General features: G+C 45.4%; 1 protein-coding gene across 1 annotated transcript in view; it reads right to left on the bottom strand.

Moving 5' to 3' along the window:
* MYO7A (myosin VIIA) overlaps nucleotides 1–21,389 on the bottom strand; it is a 189,692-nt gene that overhangs the window by 119,402 nt on the left and 48,901 nt on the right. The window contains exon 4 of the mRNA XM_084620894.1: nucleotides 4,197–4,754. Coding sequence (XP_084477020.1) covers nucleotides 4,197–4,301 — 105 coding nt within the window. The 5' untranslated portion in view covers nucleotides 4,302–4,754. The remainder of the gene's footprint in view (nucleotides 1–4,196; nucleotides 4,755–21,389) is intronic.

The following is a 21,389-nucleotide window of genomic DNA, read 5'->3' as shown; positions in this document are numbered from 1 at the left end:
GTTAGGAAGGTGATCCGATCTATCATCTCCAGAGAAAGGGAAGAGCCTAGAAGATGTAAAAGGAAATTTAGGTTGATAGTTTTCTGTCTGGTAAGAACTCACTTACCAATAGACACAGCTAAGAAACCTTTATGTCTTTATAGATGTAGTTGTGAAATCCTCACTTCTGTACTGTTTTGTCATTATAGTTCCCACTTTGCTATTGTTTATTTGCATGGTCTCTGTCTGGTTCTGTGATTGTTTCTGTCTGCTGTATAATTAATTTTGCTGGGTGTAAACTAATTAAGGTGGGGGGATATAATTGGTTAGCTAATCATGTTACAATATGTTAGGTTTGGTTAGGTAAATTTCAGTAAAATGATTGGTTAAGGTATAGCTAAGAATATTACTATATAAATTAGGGGCAAATAGGAAGTAAGTTGGGATTCGAAAATAAGGAAAAAGGAACTTGGATTTAAGCTTGCTGGAAGTTCACCCCAATAAACATTGAATTGTTTGCACCTTCGGACTTTGGGTATTGTTGCTCTCTGTTCATGCGAGAAGGACCAGGGAAGTGGGAGAGTGAAGGAATAAGCTCTCTAACAGCATGGTATTATCCCTGGATTATACAGCCATATGCAAGTTATAATTAAAATACAGTATCTTGTTATTAAATAGTCAACTACTTTAAACTCTGCTACCCATATCTACCAAGTTTTATGCATCTCCATGTATAGCATTTATGCACATTAATTATTGAGCAAATTTCCTTATTTGCATCTTATTTGCATATAAATGTATATTTCAGCTTTTTTTAAATGTATGTGTGACAGGTTGGACCCCACTTTTGGGATGCCACCTGATGTGCTGGGGTTTAACTGAGCTTCCCCTGCTCAATCAGTCTGAGTTCCCTCTTACTGCTTTGCTGGATTAGGCTCTCCGGCCTCTTGCAGCACACACACACAGGTAGGGCCACACCCTGCTGCAGACACAGACTGGAGTCAGCTCTGTGAGAGAGGGCTCCCCCAGCACTCACGTGCACACCACTTTTAGGGGTACAAACCCAAAGGTTTATGAAATTCACCACCTCCTTCAATGTGGAGGGAGATATGCACAACTTCTCCCCTCCCCCCCCAAGTTAGAAATTTCATAAACTGGGTTATATTATAAACAAGAAATAAGTTTATTAACTACAAAAGGCAAATTTTAAGTGAATATAAGAGATAACAGAACAAAGCAGATTACTGACCAAATAAAGCAAAATATGCAAGCTAAGCTCAATATACTTAAGAAACAAAAATGTAAATTCCCATCCTAAATGTTATTTTAGGCAGGTTGCAAAGTTTCTGTGGTTCAGAGTTCCAGTTATATTCCTTTTCAGACTGGACCTCTGTCTCAGTCTGGACTCCCCCTTGCCTTCCCTTCAGGTGGCTTTAGTAGTCTTTCTTCTTGGGCAGACAGGCCATGGAGAGGAGGAGTCCCATTTGCCATCCTCCCCACCCTTAAATAGGATTTACATAAGGTGGGAATCCTTTGTTTCCCAAACTTGATCCCCCTTCTCTTCCAGTGGAAAGTTACAAGAAGTCCCAGGTAATGTTTAGTATCAGGTGACAAGACCACCTGACCTAATAGTATCACAGTTACGTCCCCGGATACCTCCCAGGAGGGAGAGGGATTAGTATCTTCCTGGTTTTGTTGTTCCTTCCTGATGGTTCATCAAATTTTATGGCCTGTCGTCTGGTGGGTGTCTTCCCAATACACACCCAGTTGTAACTGTTACATAGTCCATATTTCTAACTTTAGATACAAAAATGATACATGCATACAAATTGGATAATCACATTCAGTAAAGTATAATCTTTCCAATGATACCTCACAAGACCCATCTTCCATAAAGTATATCTCAGTTATGTCATATTCATACCATAAGCACATTTTCCTAAAGAATATGGAGTGAAACGTTACAGTATGGATTTAGAGTTTGTGAAAGGCTTCATCCAAGATTGATAGACCTGGTGATGAAGCCCTGGGCAAGTTTCCCTACACACACTGCCCTGTCAGCATGCCACACTCTTGATCTGGGATGGGGACTTCCTCAGCAGGGGGAGCCAGAGCCTGGGGATTGTTGAAAGCTTCCCCCACTCTTCCCCTCCCCTCCCGACTTTTCACATTTACTGTCTGGTCACCCTAATTTGGCTCCTCATATTCTTGCTTTGCCTTTTCTATTAGCAGAGCCCCTTCTCCTAGGGCTCTATGCCCCTCTGGCACCAGCAGGGGGACTAGAGAGAGCAGAGACAGAGCTGGCTGCCTACAGAGGAGGCCCCACATTGCCTCTAGTGTCTGAGACTTGCTGCTACAACTCCTGCTCTCAAACCAGCTCGATGCGTGAGGCTCAACTGAGCTGTGCGAAAGTGTGACAGAGCCCCCAAATGCAGAAGTGTCTTAGCACTGACGACATTGCCTAATACATAAACAGCTCCTTACAGTCTTGTATGTTACACTGCAGTGCCACCAACTGGATTGTTACTAAAGACAATTTCGTACATTCAGCCTCTTTGTTACACAGGGTGAGTAACACTGCAAATGACTGGATGTAGCCACTCAGATGCAGTTGGCTTCGATAAACATTGGCTCTGATTCCCTGTAACTCTTTGAAAAGTTAGAGTCAGATTCTCAGCTGGTGTCAATCAGTAAAGCGGTATTGAATTAATAATAATAACAACAATATTTGTTTACTGTTGCAATGTGCTTTGAGATCCTCTAATGAAAGGGGTTATATGAATCAGTAAACCAATTGATGTCTATGAAGGCATTCCAGTTTATATCAACTGAGGCTCTGGCTGTTACTGTTTAAAAAAATAATCTTATAATTTGGCTCAAAATGTCTTCAGAAGTACCTGATAAATAAGGAAAATAATTATATGCTTAGAGAATCAAAAATAGATACCTTATCTTTAGAACTAATTGAAAAATTGGTAGAAGAGGAAAGAAAAAACATATGGGTAAAGTAAGTGACATATTGTTCAATTATATATCAGCTTAAATTGTATACTTTAGCACTTATACTTTAGCTTCTTTAAGTGGAGGATCTCAAAGCATTTTACAATAGTTGACAGTATTATCCTCATTTTATAGTTGGTCGAACCACAGTGGACAGAACCCAGGTCTCCTATTCTAAGCCCCTAATTGCCAGAGAATACTCAAAGGTACAATAAAGATTACATTATACCCCTCAAAGAAAATATTTTATACCTGCGTTCTGGGGGTCAGTACTAAGCAGCCGAGTTTCGTGGCCCATTATGTCACCAGACACCAGAGATAAATACATAGCCCAATATCATGAAGTATAGTTTTATACTTCTCTTCTATTGTATGCCACTGTACTACAACAAATAAATAAATGATTTGACTAGCTAACATACTGGATATTAATTTTTTCAAAATGCCCTGTAAGTACAAATTAAAATTACATTTGTTAACACTGGCCAAAAAGGCAATTGTGATGGCCTGGACTAACTCAGCTAGACCCACCATATCCCTATTTCCTTTTTCTGCTTGGAAAGGGCTTGATGCAAAGTCCACAGAAATCACTAGGAGTCTTTGTACTGACTTCAGTGGGCTTTGGATCAGGTTCAATGGAAACAAAAACATCTGCCCAGGACATTTCATGGTGATTGGCGCTGGGCCATTAAACACCTCAATTAAACTGGTCAATAATCCTCATGAAATGCCCTGCATCTTGGTAGTTTGGGGTTAATTCAAGATATAGGGCGCAGCACCACAGAACCAAGAACACTTTCAGTCATTTCATAAATAACCATATCCGAACCAACCAGTAGTAGCCACTATGCTAGGCACATTCCAAACCCTCCCGACCCTGCCCCCAGGAGCTCACAATCTCAGGACAGAGGCGAGGGGAGGGGGAACAGGCAATTTATATACAAGTCAACTCGATTCACTGTAATCAGCACAGTAGAAGTGTTGTTGTTTTTTTTTAAGAGGGGCATAAATGTGGCCAGAGTAGGGGCTTTACAAATGAGCTCAGGGATGTTGTACCATTCACGGGGAGGGGCGGGGGGCGCAAAGAAGGAGGTGCAGATGTAATTGTGCGAGAAGCTGGCACAAGCCCTACAGAGGATCAAACTGTAATGTGATATAGATTTCGAAGGAGTCTGAAAGCCATTGTCAGCATTTAGAGCCAGTGGCCCTTATCTTACCGATAAAAGAGTCCGGGGTTTCAAGGCTTGGCTGACATTCCGGAGCAGCGTCCATTTGCCCTGGTCCTTCTCTTCAGCCTCCACCACGCTGGAGCACTGCTGCATGTTGATGGCTTTTGCCTCTTTAGCATTCTAGAGAGACTACTGCGCTTCCCTGGTTCCTACACATACTCCGCTAGCTGGCAAGGAATCTTCAAAGATATCAGCTGGTTTGCTTTATGCCTCCTGTTGCAGAACAATGATCATAAGCACTCACTTCCGCGGCAAGGAACTGTTTGTCTTGGGCCACAGTGTGGTTCTTGGAAAAGATTTTCTCCTAACAGGAGAGTTTCCAAAGAAGAGCTTAAGGAAAGCTTTAGCTTTTCTCATGGCTCACCACTGGAATATGCTAGAACTATCCCGAATTACTTTGCATTGTGGGAATCTATATACTGAGCAGACAACCGTGTTTCTCCACTTACAGTCCTCCCAGCGTCTCCAGTAATGGGTGATCTTCGGTAGGAGATGTAAAGGAAGCTGCAACCAGCAATTCGGACTTCAGGCCTCCTGAAAATGTCACTGTAAGATTCAAGGCAAAACTCTTTATTTCACTGTGACTTCTTTCCTTTCCCTTCCTTTCTCAGTGAAATAACTTGTCAGCAACTTGATGTCTGTCAGGTCTGAGTCGCTGAATACTCTTGGATACTTATTAATCCACAAGTGTAGTCGTCCCCATGTAACACATGGCTTTTAATTAACCTAATACCTTGCAACACCAAATTAACCAAAGCGCAGTGGGAACCCAAAACCAAAGGCCATCTGGATTTTCTTTAAACTGATCACTCACAGTAGTTCCATAGCAACTGGATTTTAAATAATTGAGTGGAAGGTGTTCTGAGATGCATTACTTGCATAGCTTCATGGGATAACTCAGGCTAAACTATAGATTGAAATTACCTGCAAGTGTGAATAACAACATCAACATAATTACAGTATGCTTTGCTTTTCTAGGGCCCAATCCTGCAATCCTTGCCCATGGGAGTAGTCCAGAGAACTGCTCTCATAAGGACTATTTGTATGAGTAAGGGTTGCAGGTTTGGACCCCAATCACACTGCTCATCTAGGACCCCAACTCACTGCGTAAACATGAAATATGACTGCCTGGGATTAAAGTCCCTAGGATCAGAGTCAGCGGAGTGCATTGTATTCCAGCTCCATCTTCATCAGCTCCTGCTACACACCCTAGAACACCTCCCCCACACCTCCAGGTGACCAGTTCAGGATTCCCCCCAACCTGGGAAATCATCAGTTGCCCGTTTAAGGCAATGTAAGGTCATTTTGCACCACTAAGGCTTGTCTAGACAAACAGTGAGTGCGTGGCAAGCTGGAGTGTACGTCTACAGTGCACTAGCCTGCCACACGCTGCATCCGAGTGGGCCCTGCTGCTGTGCAGACTTCCACCTCCTCTGCTTTGAAATGGGAGCAGGTCAGTGCTCACTAGGAAACTTTGAGTGAGTGGTAGCAGGGTCCACATGGACAGTCAGTGTGTGGCAGGCCAGTGCGCTGTAGATTGACACCCCAGCATGCCGCACACTAACTGTTTGTTTAAAGCAGCACTAAGTGACTCTAGCTAGGAGTAGGATCTGATCCCTAGTCCCTGCCCTGGGGAGATCAGAATCTAATTAGACAGTGAGAGTACAGACCAGACCTGTAATACAGTGTACAAAGACCCAAGCACAGGAACAAAACCCTACGTCCTTACTCAGTGATTACCCTTCCTTAGTCAAAGCTTCCATTGACATCATGATTCCACCAACTTCCCATTCGGCCTGTGGGGCAGAGGAGATTTACCCCATCTAACACCTGTCATCAGAGCATATCAAGGCAAGTTATGGTCATTAACAAATCACCCCTCACACCACTCCTGTCAAGTAGGTGTTCTTAAATCTATTTTACAGACGAATAAATGGAGGCACAGAGAAGAAATATGATTTGTCCAAGATCACACAGACAGAGTCAGTGGCAAAGTCAGGAATAGACCCCAGCAGTCTTGAACCCAGTCCCTTTGATCTAATCACTAGACCATTCTGTCTCTCCCTTTGGATGAATGTGTATGGACACAGAAACGTCACCCCTCTCTGCATCTTTCCCAATCACCTTCTAACTTGGTCCACTGCAGTTTATGGACTTTTCTTTTCTTATCTGTGCTGTGTTGCAGCTTCTCACTTAAATATAATCTCTGCACTTAGCAACGGCAGAATTTTTCAGAGCAATAACCCCAGGGAATAAGAGGAACCTTTGCTGTGTAGCTGAAAGGCCGAGGAGCTGCTCCTCTCCCCTTCTATGCATGTTTGCACTCTTTGTCCTTCTGGGGGAAGAGAACTAGCCTGGACTTCTTTGGAGATCATCACACATCTCAATCAGCCAGAGGCGCTTGTATCTGGGTCATAGGACACACTTCTTTCCCTTAGCAGCAGCCTGAGTGCACTGCCTCTGTGACAATTCCATCCAACTGAGCCTGGAAATTAAGCCCCTATCTCCGGCCTCAAGGTACAGAGCAATACCATGGAGCCACCGGACGGACCTATACTGCTCTTCCTAATGGAGTGTCCTATGTGTAGAGTGGGTAATACAGGAATAGACCTAGGGAAATAAGGGAACAAAAGGAATGGAGTCAGTCAGCATCGCCACCCGTTTTATATTATAGCTCATTGTGGTAACACTAGACCACCGACACAAAATAGATGTGTGTGCTAGAGGGCCACTAACACTGCAGATATTATTTATTATCTGTGTTTCAGTAGCATCTAGAGGCCCACGGTGTGGTAGGTGCTGCACATATACATACTGCATCCACACCGCAAGAGACAGTATCGGCCCTGAAGAAATGACCCTCTAAATCAGTGGTGGGCAACCTGCGGGCCTCATGCAGCCCGTCAGGGTAATCTGCTGGTGGGCCACAAGACAGTTTGTTTACACTGGCCATGCGCAGGCCCGGCTGCCAGCAGCTCCCAGTGGCCGTGGTTTGCTGTTCCCAGCCAATGGGAGCTGCGGGCGGCCATGCCTGGGGACGGTCAATGTAAACAAACTGTCTTGCGGCCCACCAGCGCATTACCCTGACGGGCCGTGGGTTGCCCACCACTGCTCTAAAGAGAGTATTACTGCCCCTGTTTCACAGGGAGGAAACAGACACGAACTGAGTAAGGGTACATCTATACTGCAAAGAAAGACCTGCAGTGAGTCTCAGAACGGGGTCACCAAATAACAGAAGCCCAGGCTCTGAACCCCACAAGGTGGGATGGTTTCAGAGCCCAGGCTCAAGCCCAAATGTCTATACTGCTGTTTTTAGCCACGTGGTGCAAGCCCAGGGCTCTGAGACCTGCTGCCACATGTTGGTTTTTGTTCTGTTCCTTTTGCAGCGTAGATGTACCCTAAGCAGCTTGTCACAGCTCACATAGGGGATCTATTTCAAAGCCAGGAATTGAACCTTCGTCTCCTGAGTCCCAGGCCAGTGCCTTAACCGCAAGACGATCTCTGCTCTCTTCCCTGTGTCTCAAAATTACAGCAAAACCTGTACTCAATAATTTCATCTCTAGCCCCTGGAGAAGTACACAGTGCATTCAAGAGCCCTCACAAAACTTTCTTGCCTACTCTGGGGTGGAGGGTACAGCCATCGCAATGGTAAACAGCCCAAGCTCAATGTGTTTTGTGCATGGGACCAATGCAGGCGTGCGTGGGTGGAATCCTCTCCCCCGAGCCAAGTCATGGAGCAGTCACTACGGCAGACTGTAGTAGTGACCACAGCCCCTACAGAGGTTTTGCACAGTAGTTCACCAATCTATTTGCAATATGCCCACCCTGTTCCCAGTTCACCCTTCCCCCCATCCGTCCCACATCTTGCTTATGCACTGCAGCACAGCCAGCCTCTTTGGCTTGCAGGTTACAGGGTGTCCCTACTGTGTAGCCTTTTCATGGCCTCCTCCCACCCCTGCAGTAGAACCATTTTAGGGCTGCTGCTTTAATCGGGCCTCCAACGTTCTAATAAGGGGCGGTGAGGGAGGGGGGCGGGCCTGGCACTCAGTCCAGGCGTCAGGCACATTCAATGGGGGTCCATCTGCCACTGCACCAAGACCATACAGACAAGTAAGCAAATGCCTTTAGTGTTACCGTGTGTGTGTGTCTGTGTCACACTCACCCTAGGGAGAGGGCCTAGTTCCAGGTTTAATTTTGGCGTGTAGGCCAGGGTATAAACTCAGAGCCATATACTCCCCAGGGTGCAGAGTGCAGGCCCACCGAGCTCAGTAGGTCTCTGCAGAGATCAGGGGCAGCGTACGGCCCGCATGCAACTATTAGAAGGTCAGATTTACAAAGGCAACGAGAGATGCAGATTGGCACCCAGTGAGATTCAGAAAAGTGCCTACGCAGATTAAGCACTGAATTCCCAGTGTAATTCTCCAAGTGGGAGTTAGGCGCCTAACCTGCATTCTGTAAACGCCACGAGGTGCCTATCTGCATCTCCAGCTGCCCACGCACCTCTGTAATCTGAACCTAAATGTTTAGCTGTTGTTTATTATTTGTTCCAGGCCTTGCTGCTGCAGTCAACGGTAAGAACATCTGTCCCCTTTAGGCCATTGCTCTTCCTGCCCTTTATTTCTCTTCCTTCCCCATCCTCCTTTCTCTGTTTCTCTCCCTCTTCCTGCTCTGTCCTTTTCTCTGCATTTCCTTCCTTGCAGCAACTCCCAGAGGGCTGCAATCCCAGCCCCTTCCCCAGTCCATCCACTAGAATGATCAGTGTTGACACTGACATGCCATTTAAAATTAATACTCCAATCAGAGTAATGGCGAGGCAGGGTTGTTCACCGCTCTGAGTCATTGTCTCAGGCTGCCTGCAGACTCAGGTAGGTGTCACTGCATCAGTTACAGTTGGTTTGTGTCTGGAAGGTTCTCACCATGCAGGCTAGATTTCTGATACTCCTGGTGAAGAACATAACATTCCTGAAAATCTTTTTTATAGCATTATAACAATTGGGGGTGGATGCAAATGTTTTACATGCATCCTCTTGGCTTCAGCCCAGCAACAGGATCGGAGGTTTATGTTGAAAGCTACAATTTAAATCTTTAGTTCTGGATGTGCAATCCATGCAATGCACTTTCAGAACTTGCTGCCATCTGAAGACACCAGCCACTTCAGGTGCTGCTGTCAACACGTAATCACACATTGGTATTTTGCTTGGAATTCACTGGGGCATATACAATCCACGCATGTAGGCCACGGACACAATTACTATCTAAGGGCTGGTCTACACTACAAAACGGCTTAATTAAGTCGCTCAGGGGGTCTGAAAAATTTCACACCCTGTGTGATGTCATTAAGTTGAGCCAAGCCCTAGTGTAGACACTGCTAGGTTGATGGAAGAATTCTTCTGTCAAACTAACTGCCACCTCTCAGAGGGGTGGATCTACTACAGCAATGGAAGAAGGCCTTTCACCACTGTAGGAAATATCTCCCCTACAGTGCTACAGCAGTGCAGCTGCAGCCCTGCAGTGTTTCTAGCGTAGACATACCCTACGTCACACACATGGCTAGCTAGAAAGCTAGAACTCTGGTCCTTCATGTCCCAAACCAAAGATCTTTACTGCCTGTCAGAAAGCAGAACTTTCTTCGTTGATCGTGGTAGCACGTTTCTCGTGTGCCCTATGGGCCATGCACTACAGGGCAACATGACACACAGACACATCAGGCACATGGAAATGCTATTTACAGAGCAGATTGCTATTCAAACCCCTGCTTACACACAGGTGCAGCATCATTCACCCCTTAGACCCGCTGGAGAGACATAAAATACATATATCATTGAACTTATATCACCACTACTAAACGCTGCTAAGGTCCAATTCTCCTCATTTACACTAGTATATGTCCATTGACTTTAACAGAGTTACTCCTGATTTATCCCGAGAGAAAAATCAGGACTGTGTATCGCTATTCTATACGCCCATCTTTAGCTGCATGACTGCTCTTAGTCCATGGGAAGTAAGGGGGGGAAAGCCTTGAGTTTTGACTGGACAAGATGGCACCCTATGCCAAGGAATTGCACACTAATAATCAATGGAGACCCCAACAGAGAGTTGACACCAAAAGAATTCTGCTGGTCCCATTTCATGAATAAATGAGATTTTCTTCTTGACTTCTGATGGCATATCAGACACCAGCTGTAAGCCAAGGTACTGGGCTACAGGCAAGTGCTGTCAGAAACAAAGGGATCGCAGTGAAGGGACCTTTAAATAATTCAGTAATCAATGCACTGTTAGTTCATCCTGTAACTCTGATACCTGAGCAACTGCTGAAACGGGAAAGCAAAAAGTCATGCACAAGCCTAGAGATTTCCCTCTTGGCAAAAAGGTACAGTCACTACTGTGGGGGACCGAAATAATGATCAGGATCCCTCCCAGATGGAGCAGAGTTTGGGGGGCTAATTCAGCCTCCCTTAAGCAGGTTCAACTCCCATTCAGCTCGGAATTAGGTCTCAGGTCTATTCACAGGAGCTTATTGTTGACTGCTTTGGATTTTGGGACTCAGTGGCTGACTTTGTATGCTAGGAGTACAGAAGTATGCTGCGACTGATCTGTTAATTCGCCCACAACTCCTATTTGGTGGAGAGCAGAATTACTGAGCGACTGAATCCTGGAAAGCCCCGTGTCTTTATAAGCAGATTAAGCAGGTTTCACAGTGGCATCTCCAATCAAGGCAACCATGATGCCCAAGTATGTTCATTAAGTCCAGCACAAAAGGTAGATGGAGCAGGGCTCGATGGTTAGGGCTGATCAGGGCAAAGGTGGGACAGGAAATTAGGAGATGAAACTAGTTAGCCACAGCCCTGAATGAAAGTGGAGACAGAACCAGGGAAACATCACGTTTAGGGGGGTAGCGGGGTATGACAATACAACACACAATACAACAGCACAATACAACAGCACATCAGAGAAATACACAGCACAATACAACAGCACATCAGAGAAACCTGGGAGCTGTATCATGACTATGAGAGATAAAGACAGGAGGAAACCAACAAGGAGGAACAATAATGGTTAGTGATCACTGACACACTGGAAAGCCACCGCCCAAGGACTAGACATCATGGAAGCCTGAGCAGTGGCTGAGCCATGCATTCCAAGGGAGATCCTGGGGTGTTTCCTAACCAATGCAGGGATAGGGGACTGATTTGATTCCCGCTCTGTCTCTGTGTGTGGGGGAGAGAAGCAGCAGAATGAAACACCAGAGAAGGCAGCAAGAAAGCCAAGATAGCCAGAGATACACTTGTTGCTTGACCCTGAGAAAAGCTAAGAGAAAGAAAGAGAGAGAGAGATCTTTGGGTAAAGTACTGCATAAAAAGAGACTTGCAACTGTAAGCAAAGAAACTGGCTCCGGCTGTTTGATTCCTACTGTGTTCTTTGTTCTATAAATAAACAGATTGCATCAAAGAAATACTTGACTCCATCATCCATTTGTCCTCCTAACAGAAACAACCCACAAGACACCAAATTTTGACCAACCGCTTAGGTCAAAAAGGGATAACATTCAGTTTAATCTGATTTTCTCTCTCTGTAGGCCGTTTGAATCTCATTGTTCTGAGGTGAAGGCCGACAACTTTGTGATCCTTTCTGAGATCTGGAGAAAACTGTACCAACCCTGAAGCATTTAGTTGGGATATCTCCCTACGATGTGCCACCACACAGACGATGGCTATGGTTTATGGCAGAGAAGGCAGATTGAAGAAGTGCATCTTGCACTTGGAAGGGAAGGTGATGAGATTAAGGTTGCCAACCGTCCCGGTTTCGCCGGGAGTCTCCCAGAATCAGGCTCCATCTCCTGGAGGCTACTGAAGCCAAACCAGGAGATTTTAGGCCACTGAAAGTCCAGCAGCACAGTGGGGCTAAGGCAGGCTCCTTGCCTGCCCTGGCTCTGTGCCGCTCCCGGAAGAGGCTGGCACGTCTCTGCAGCCTCTGGAGGGAGAACAGGGGGTCTCCACGCACTGCCCCTGCCCCGAGCACCGACTGCGCAGCTCCCATTGGCCAGGAACTGTGGCCAATGGAAGCTGCAGGGGTGGTGCCCCCCCACTCCTTCCTGGGGCCGCAGGTACTTGCCAGCCTTTTTCAGGAGTGGCATGGGGCCACGGCAGGGAGGAAGCCTGCCTTGGCCCTGCTGTGCCGCCAAATGGGAGCCACCTGAGGTAAGCACCACCTGGCAGGAGCCTGCACCCCTCACTCCCTCCCACACCCCAATCCCCTGGCCCAGTCCTGAGCCTCCTCCCACACCCAAACTCTCTCCCAGAACCTGCACCCCGTACCTCCTCCTGTACCCCAACTCCCTGCCCCAGCCCAGAGCCCCCTCCTGCACCCAAATTCCCTCCTGGAGCCCACACCCCCTCCTGCTTCCCAACCCCCTGCCCCAGCCTGGAACCCCCTCCTGCACCCGAACTCCCTCCCGGAGCTTGTACCCTATACCACCTCCTGCACCCCAACCCCCTGTCCCAAGTTCAGCCCAGAGCCCCCTCCCACATTCTGAACCCCTCTGCCCCAGCCCAGAGGCTGCCCCACTCCCACACCCCAACCCCTGCCTGGTGAAAGTGAGTGAGGGTGGGGGAAAGCAAATGACAGTGGGAGGGGGGATGGAGTGAGTGAGGCGGGGCCTCAGAGAAGGGGTGGGGCAGAGCAAGGGTATTTGGATTTGTGTGTTTAGACAATTGGCAACTTAGATGAGATTTGTGATGGTGCTAAATTTTAATGGGAGTTCGTTCCACAGCCTCAGACTGGCCCTTGAGAAAGCTCTGCCTCCTACATGCCCACCATACCCAGTGGCTAAACTTTATTCCTCATCTCATTGTACTAACAAACCCATCTGGCTGGGCAGAAACAACACACAGTGTCTTTGTTCACACATGTTAGTAAGGATATAAGAGTAATCAAGCCCAAAAGTCTATCTCAGGCTGACAAACAAGCCCATATACTAACAAGTTATACTGGTGTAGAACATAAGAACTGGGTCAGACCAATTGTCCGTCTAGCCCAGTGTCCTGTCTTCCGACAGTGGCCAATGCCAGATGCTTCAGAGGGAATCAACAGTACACAGCAATTTATCGAGTGATCCATCCCCCATCGCTTAGTACCAGTTTCTAGCCATCAGATGTTTAGGGACACCCAGATGTTCCTGACCATATTGGCTAATAGCCAGTAATAGACCTAATGTCCATAAATTTATCTAATTCTTTTTTGAAGGTATAAAGGTATCTTATATCAGTAAGCTATAAGCACATTTTTACCGGTATAACTATGTCCAAGCTACAGGAAGTTGTATCACTTTAACTACACCGCTACAGTTAAAGCAGAAGAACTTATACGTGTAGACAAGGACTAAAATTGAAAATACCAGCTCCATTTTATGGAAAACCTTGCATGAAAAGAAGTAAAGCTCTGCCCCTTGGTAACATAACTATTATCTGCATGCCAAGTTGATACAAACAGAGCCGTCTTCTCTATCACATTCTCTTTACTTAGACAATGATGTATTGTCATGGTTACTGCTGAGTATGGGAGGGGAAAACTCTCACAGACTAGCCAAAGGTCAGATTACAGCTCAGTAATTAACATGTCTATGGGGTTAGTAGTGTCACTGCTTCACAAACATGAAGCTACATGGCCTGCTGAGACCAAAATGGTGTGTCCAAAAGGAAAATTCCAAGAGGGATAAAAGAAGAAAGGGCTTAAAAAAATTATTAGGAACACTTAAAAACACAGTGCTGCTAACGTTTGCAATATTACTGTAAGCCGCATGATATTTGGTGTTTTCTTAAAAGCTTGAAAATATGAAGTGTGTGTGCACCGTTAGAACTCGGAAACCTGAAGACAAATAAATGCAAGGGAGAACGCAAAATGTATTATTTTTTTTTTTAAATACCATGATTTTAAACCCAATCTCACGATTTTTGCCTCATGGTTGTTGAACTGTTAGGGCTGGTAATACATGCTAACTTACGAGGACTGTGAGAAAACAATCCAAAAGGTCTTCAAAATAGAAGAAAGAAGCAAAGAGAAGAGCTCCCAATTAAGAGCTTTTTGCCAGTTGCCAAAACTCTGCCATGGAAGCCCCCTCTCTCATTTTGCTTGGAGAATCTCCCCAAATTATTTGCCATTCACCCCCTGGAGGCAGGGGATGGAAAACAGCCAATCAGTTCTATGATTTATTCTGCAATCGAATACCAGCAGCACCCTCTGTTGTATATATTTAAAATTACAGAATGCAATAATAAGTCCAAGATACTGTTTCTTGGAGATTTCTCATTGGACTTTAATTCAGCTCTCAAAGTAATGGTGCCTTAAAGAAAAGAGAGTGAAGGAGAAATGAGCATGAATTTAATCCCAAATGTTCACACTATCATAACCTGGCAGAAAGGCTTTGACAGACTGTAGGGAACTCAGAAAAGAGCAAGGGGACAGGAGATGGGGACTTACAAGGAAAGATTGAAAGAATTAAATAGATAGGCTGGCTAGCTAATGGCCACAGGGGGTGGAGAGGACATACAAGGGAGTGGAATTGTTTAGAGTGGTGCAAGAGGGTATAGAGAGGAGTAATTACTACTATTTGTATTACAGTAGCACCTAGAGGTCCCAACCAAGATGGGTGCCTCCGTGTACAGGACATATATATACACAAAGGAGGAGACTGTCCCTGCCCCAAAGAGCTTACAAATTAAGGCTGATTTTCAAATAACTAGTGGTTTCGGGTGCACCAATTTTCAGAAATTGCTAAGCACCCAAACACTGAAAATCGGGCTTTTAAGGGAGTCTTAAATTGCACACCTAAAAACGGAGACCCTCCCAACAACACTAGCCATGTTTGAAAATCTTGGCCTAAATAGGACAAGAACAGGACAAGAACTTGGTAGGAATCTAAAAAGGATTGGAGATTCATCTGACTATCATCAAGAGTTACACTAGCTAGAAGAAAAACCTATAAGAAGTATAAGCCCTCATGGCCTCAGGACAGAAGCCAACTGCTAGCTGTTTCGCTATTTCCCCATGGATATTTTACTGTGTAGCTGCCATTACGCGGGCTTTATACGGTTTTCTAAAGGATCGGGTAGCGGTCACTGTTGGAGACAGGAGATCAGACCAGGTGGACAATGGATCTAATCTGGTATAGCAATTCCTGTGTTGCTATGGAAATGCTTTGGGGCGCAGACTCTCTTTTGTATAGCACAGTGTATAGTCCCATGACTGGGGCTCTTACCTGCTACTGAAATAAATGAATAAATAATATGTAAGGTAAGACTTATTCCAGTGCCAGATGCCCCTTGTCTACAGCATTGTAAGTGCGGGGCCAGGTCGTATATAAAAATGGGCTTAACTCCGTCCTGAAGGCCTGCCAATGCACGCGTGGTATCATATACAGATACTCATTACAAATACACGTCTTGGTCTGTTTCCATAAGGAGTTTGCCGATCGCTCTAAGCACACAATAGACCAGCAGCACATAAACATGGTTAAGTGCCTCCCTTACTTCCTCACTGGACATGAGCATTGTACAACTGTAAATGTCTAGTTAAATGCAACAACCTGTTTGCCTGGCCCAGACTCTAGCCGTTTTACAGGCTTGCCGTGCAATAAAATGTCTTTACAGAGTGATTTGCAGATCATGAAATTGCAGCATGTGACCTTCAGAGCCGCTTGCCAGCGATGGCACTGGTAATTAAATGAATTGGCCCATCCTCAGAGAAGCACATAAATTGTTCACATTCCCTTCCCTCTGGCTGCAGGAAAGGCTCCTGAGCAGAGATATGCAAAACGCTGGCTGGATCCTGTCCCTGCTGAAGTCAATGGGAGCCTAGACATTGACTTCAATGGGAGCAGTGTTTGGCTCTCTCCGCTTTCGCACAAAAAAGCAAATATTCTTTTCCTCCAGGCCCAGCCCAAGTGACTGTGGGGGAAGGGAGGCAAGGATCCTCCACCCCCAGGCTGAAGAACAGAAGTGGAGCACGAGTCCAGTTGAACATTCGGAGTAGCCTCCACAGACTTGCCATCCTCTTTCTGCAAGCAGAAGAAATAGCGGAAGATCTGCGTAGGAATGGATTTCGCAGTCCCTTCTCCCACCCCATCTTACCCAGATGCCTCCCTCCTCAACAGCAGGAAGGGATCCCTTTGTGGATCTGAACTCTATGTACACAAGAGGTCACAAACCCAGATTTAAGCCAGGTCTCACTGAAGTCAATGTCTCCCATCATGCTGACTTCTCAATCTTGCTGTCTTCTAAGAGCAGTTGCCGGGACAAAGAAGACTCATATCAACAACAGAGGAAGAGGCAGGATATGCCCCAAATATCTCACTGTCAGGTTTGTTAAAAAAAAAAAAAAAAACAACTTGTAAGTGGGCCCCCTATTGTAACAGTCCAGAACATTAACCAGATTTGCAGCAGTTATTATCATGTATTGCGCCACTGGTTTGACAGAACAATTGAGTGATTTTTTAAAATGTCAGGTTTCAGGGTAACAGCCGTGTTAGTCTGTATTCGCAAAAAGAAAAGGAGGACTTGTGGCACCTTAGAGACTAACCAATTTATTTGAGCATAAGCTTTCGTGAGCTACAGCTCACTTCCTGTTGCATCCGACGAAGTGAGCTGTAGCTCACGAAAGCTTATGCTCAAATAAATTGGTTAGTCTCTAAGGTGCCACAAGTACTCCTTTTCTTTTTTTAAAATGTATCCATCTCCATCTAATTGTCTCGGTTCTTGTATGGCCTTCTTCACCATGACAGCTGGGCATCTCCTAAGAACAAGAATCATCTTACAAAACTCTCTGTCCTTTCTCTGCATGCAAGAATAGCTTCAGAGTAGTTCTGACTGAAAAATTTTTTGATAGAACAGTCGGAAAATGCTGTTTTGTCAAAATCAAAATGTTTTGCTGGAACATGTAGATTTCGAACAAATGTTGGATGGAAAAATTTCAAAATTAAAAAGGTTATTTTGTTTTGATTTTCTTGTTTTGTTCTGTTGTTTAGTTTAGACCTTTCATGTTTAATATTATTTCATATTATAGTGTCGTGGCATTATCAAAATGTTTCAATAAGATCATTTTGATGTTTCTGAATCAAAATATTTTGGAATTTCTGGTCCACAAAATATTTCAAGATAACTCCTTGTACCGATCCAGGATGAAAACATTTTTCAAAATGTCAGAAATTTCCTGTAGGACAAATGCCATTTTCTGATCAGCCCCATTTACATGGTAGATATACTTTCCCCTTCCTTCCCCTTCCCTTCCCTGCCCCAGGGATTATACAATTGTGTGAAGAGCTTCTTGTGGGAAAGATAAAGTGAAGGGTTTATCCTGGGAAATCTGCTGTGAAATCCAGACTCTGCTGACAAAATTATGATGCTTGTTGAATGTGAACGAAATTTTGCCAAAGCCAGGTCTCCAACATGTGTAAATTAGTGTCTCTCCATTTGACAGGTTTCAGAGTAACAGCCGTGTTAGTCTGTATTCGCATTGAAATCTATGCCGATTTAGACAGGCTGAGGATCTGGCTCCAAATATTTTGCAAAATTCATGAAACTGCAAGATATTTTTTAAATGTTTCCATGTTGAACATTTGCAAAGTGCAATCTGTTGCGAATTCTGGAACTACTCCCAGGCTAACTGGCTTGTGTGTATGACTCTAGTTTTAGTGGCTGCTGAGACTACTATACAACAGCTGGAGATCTAAGAAAAGAGCACATACAAAAACCAACAAAGAACCGCTTCCAGACTTTATTATATTATTCACAATGGAGTAAATAAAAGACAGAAGTACTCATCCCCATGTATGATTCATTGCAAAAAGGAAAGATGTTTTAGTCTGTGAGGCAGTGGTGAGATAGGCTACACCAAGGAAACAGAGACCTGATTTGTTGTTGCTCTATACCTTGTGTAGCCATTTACCCTGACGCGATGTGGGTGTGAAACACTATCACATCAGGATAGCAGTGTTGCATGCCCCCTTTGCACTGTCTGAGTGAGTGTACACTGTGCAAGGCAAAGGACAATCAGGCCCCTGCATTATTCCCCTGGCTCTGATACAGACGAGCTGGTTCACCACGGGCAAGCCACTTAACTTCCCTGTCTCGGTGCCCTTTATCCATAAATTTGGGATACTGATGCGTCCCCATCCCAGGGAAGTACCGAAGTGCTGTCTAAGTAGTGGGTATCATTAACAGTATGATAGCCCATAGCTGGATGCAATTAGAATGAACGGAAATAAACCCTAACGTTGATAGACACGGTGAGCAGAGCTCTTCGTACTAGGAGATCATGAGGAAACAGAAGAGGGATTACGGATCTTCTGTCCTTTGCCAAACCTCGCCCCCAGCAAGACAGTTCTTGACATTAGAGCATTCATCTGGCTCCATATGAGCCTTGCTTGTGACACCTGAAGGGGGTGCCAGAATGTGGGGGGGTCAGGGAGCCCGCCATGGCCCTCCCACTTTTTACCAGCCTTAAGGATAAGTGATGTGGGGAAGGGGGCAGAGAGGAGCAAGCGAGGGGTGGGGTCTTGGGGGAAGAGGCAGCATGGGGGTGGGGGCTCAGGGAGAAGGAGTGGTGCAGGGGCGAGGGCTGGGGGCCCACAGTTCGGGAGCCTATGGCCCCCCCGCTTTTAGGGTGCTTCCACTGCTCCATGACACCTGGTGTTGCACTATGGTCCTGTGAGATTCAAAATTCACCACAGGCTTTTCCTTTACTCCACCATCCTGCAAATGGATGGCGGGTTACAGAGTATTGTCAGGGAGTGCCTGAAAGCACCAAGAGAAAGAAGAAAGATGGTTCCATGGTTAGGGAGCTAGCCTGGCCCTTGGGAGCCACAATTCCCTGCTCTGCCACAGACTTCCTGTGTGACCTTGGGCAAGTCACTTACCCTCTCTGTGAAAAAAAAAAAATCCCGGAGCAGTGACTCTCCAAGCCTGGGTCAACTAACTTGGGCTTGTGGGGCTCACACTGCAAGGCTACACATAGCAGTGTAGCCATTATTGCTTAGGCTGCCGCCTGGGCTCTGAGACCTTCCCCCGTTGCCAGATCTCAGAGCCTGGGCTCCAGAACAAGCAGGAATATCTACACTGATATTTTTAGTCCCAAAGCATGAGCCCGAGTCAGTTGATCTGGGCTCTGAGACTCACTGGGGTGGGTATTTTTTTGGGGCAGTGCAGACGGACGCTTAGGCCTTGTCTACACTAAAGGGAAATCTCAATCTAAGCTACGCAATTTGAGTTATGTGAATAGCATAACTCAAAATTGATGTAGTTTAGATCTACTTACCGTGGGGTCCACGCTACATGACCCTACTCTTCTCAATCCAGTGGAGTCCAGGAGTCGACAGATGGGAGAGCGATCAACGGTCTATTTAGCAGGTCTTCACTAGACCCGCTAAATTGACCACCAATGCATCAATCACCGCTCCTCAATCCCCCGGTAAGTGTAGACAAGCCCTGAGAGTTTCCCACCTGTGAAATGAGGATAATAACAGTGCTTTACCTCACAGGGAAGGTAAACACAGTAAAGATGGTGCAGTGCTCAGATGTTATGGTAATGGGAGCCACAGAAGTACTTTAGATAGAAAGTTTGCACTGTTAGGCATATCTTAGGCCTGGCCGATTTATTATTATGTATATTAGAGTATTGACTGAGAATCCAGGCCCAATGTGCTAGGTGCTGTACAGACACTTATTTAAAAGACAGTCCCTGCCCAAAGCACTTGTTTTCTAGGCTCTAAGAAGAATAAATGATCCCAGGACGCAGAACTCACGGACAGATGGAATCCTATATATTTCCTGTAGGATGATCTTCCATAAACCAAGTTACAGGCAGCCCTATATGAAAAGGCAGAAGACATTCAAACCCGGCCTGAGAGTGCTCACCATGTCTGTCTCATGCATCGCACAATTTATAATCCTCAGTAAGAACATCTCCCCAGCCCACGGCTTCATTTTCTGTGCACAGCTACCCCAGCATTTTAATTGTCCCATAAATTTGGTGGGAAAGATTTGATGCCGGGTGCTCTTAAAATGCCACATCTCAAGCACTGCAGTTAATGAATGGCTCCCAATGATTCACATTTCAATCTATATGCAAATGTGCCCTCTGCTTGGTTCATGCTGGACTTTTCATCATGGTATTACTGCTATCCAGGGAAGCCTCAGACTCATAGATCACACAGGTACAAGACATAAATGGGAGAAGACTTAAATGATTCTGTATTTATGAGGAAGTGAATATAAGATGTGGGCTTATGCTTTTGTTTTTAGAATACCATGATCACAAATCAGCCCCAGGAAGGCCTACAATAATGCTTGCTTTATTTTTTCCTCCCTGCTATCAAAATATACACAGCAGTCGATCACTTAAAGATACAAAGTCGAACACACATCATCCAATATTATCCAGGAACCGCATAATCCACGTCAGCTATGAGTGAAGATGATGATTGCTGAGCATGGCTTGGGGACGTTTATAAATGGATTGTGAGATTTTGATATAGGTCTCTCCTACTTCCATCTCAGAGGAGGAAAGGGGATAAAAACAAGAGCACAGAACTATTCCTGCCTGTATAATATATAAAAACAGGGATGGGCCAGAGAGATAGTGTTTGGATAAGGATCAGGGGTAGGCTGGGGTTTGAGGCTGAACCAGTGCTAATGCATGGGTTAGAGGCTGAAACTATTGCTCGCTTTCTGTTCATGCCCATTTTCTGCTCCCTATCCCCCAACCAGTCTGTTGATGAAACTATCTGTTTTGTTGTACATCTAATCTGTGGGCTCTCTGAGCCACAGACTGTTTTCTTGTTATTAATTAGTACAGTGAGGCCTTGGACTTTGATTTGGGGCCCCTATGTGCTCAAAAGCTGTTGTCATGAGAGTTTGACCTCAAAGGCCAGAAACCTCTCCATAACGGTGAAACAGAATGAATGGAAAAAATCTTGTGGGATCAGACATTCCATATATTCTAACCATCTGAGCATGGGAACTGCCTTTTTGTGCGATTTCAGCTACATCTGAAACATCAGCAAAAAAACCCCAACAAGCTCTGTTTGGTTTTGGATCTGACCCAGAACCAAAACCACAGGGAGGACCCCAGATCCAGAGACCCAAACGTAGACTCACTGAAATGCAAAAGGCCTGGGATGGGAGGATGTGT

This window comes from Lepidochelys olivacea (assembly GCF_965140295.1).
Source record: "Lepidochelys olivacea isolate rLepOli2 genome assembly, chromosome: 1".
Classification (NCBI taxonomy): Eukaryota; Metazoa; Chordata; order Testudines; family Cheloniidae; genus Lepidochelys; species Lepidochelys olivacea.
The sequence above is the reverse complement of the archived record's forward strand: the minus strand, read 5'-3'. Positions and strand labels throughout refer to the sequence as shown.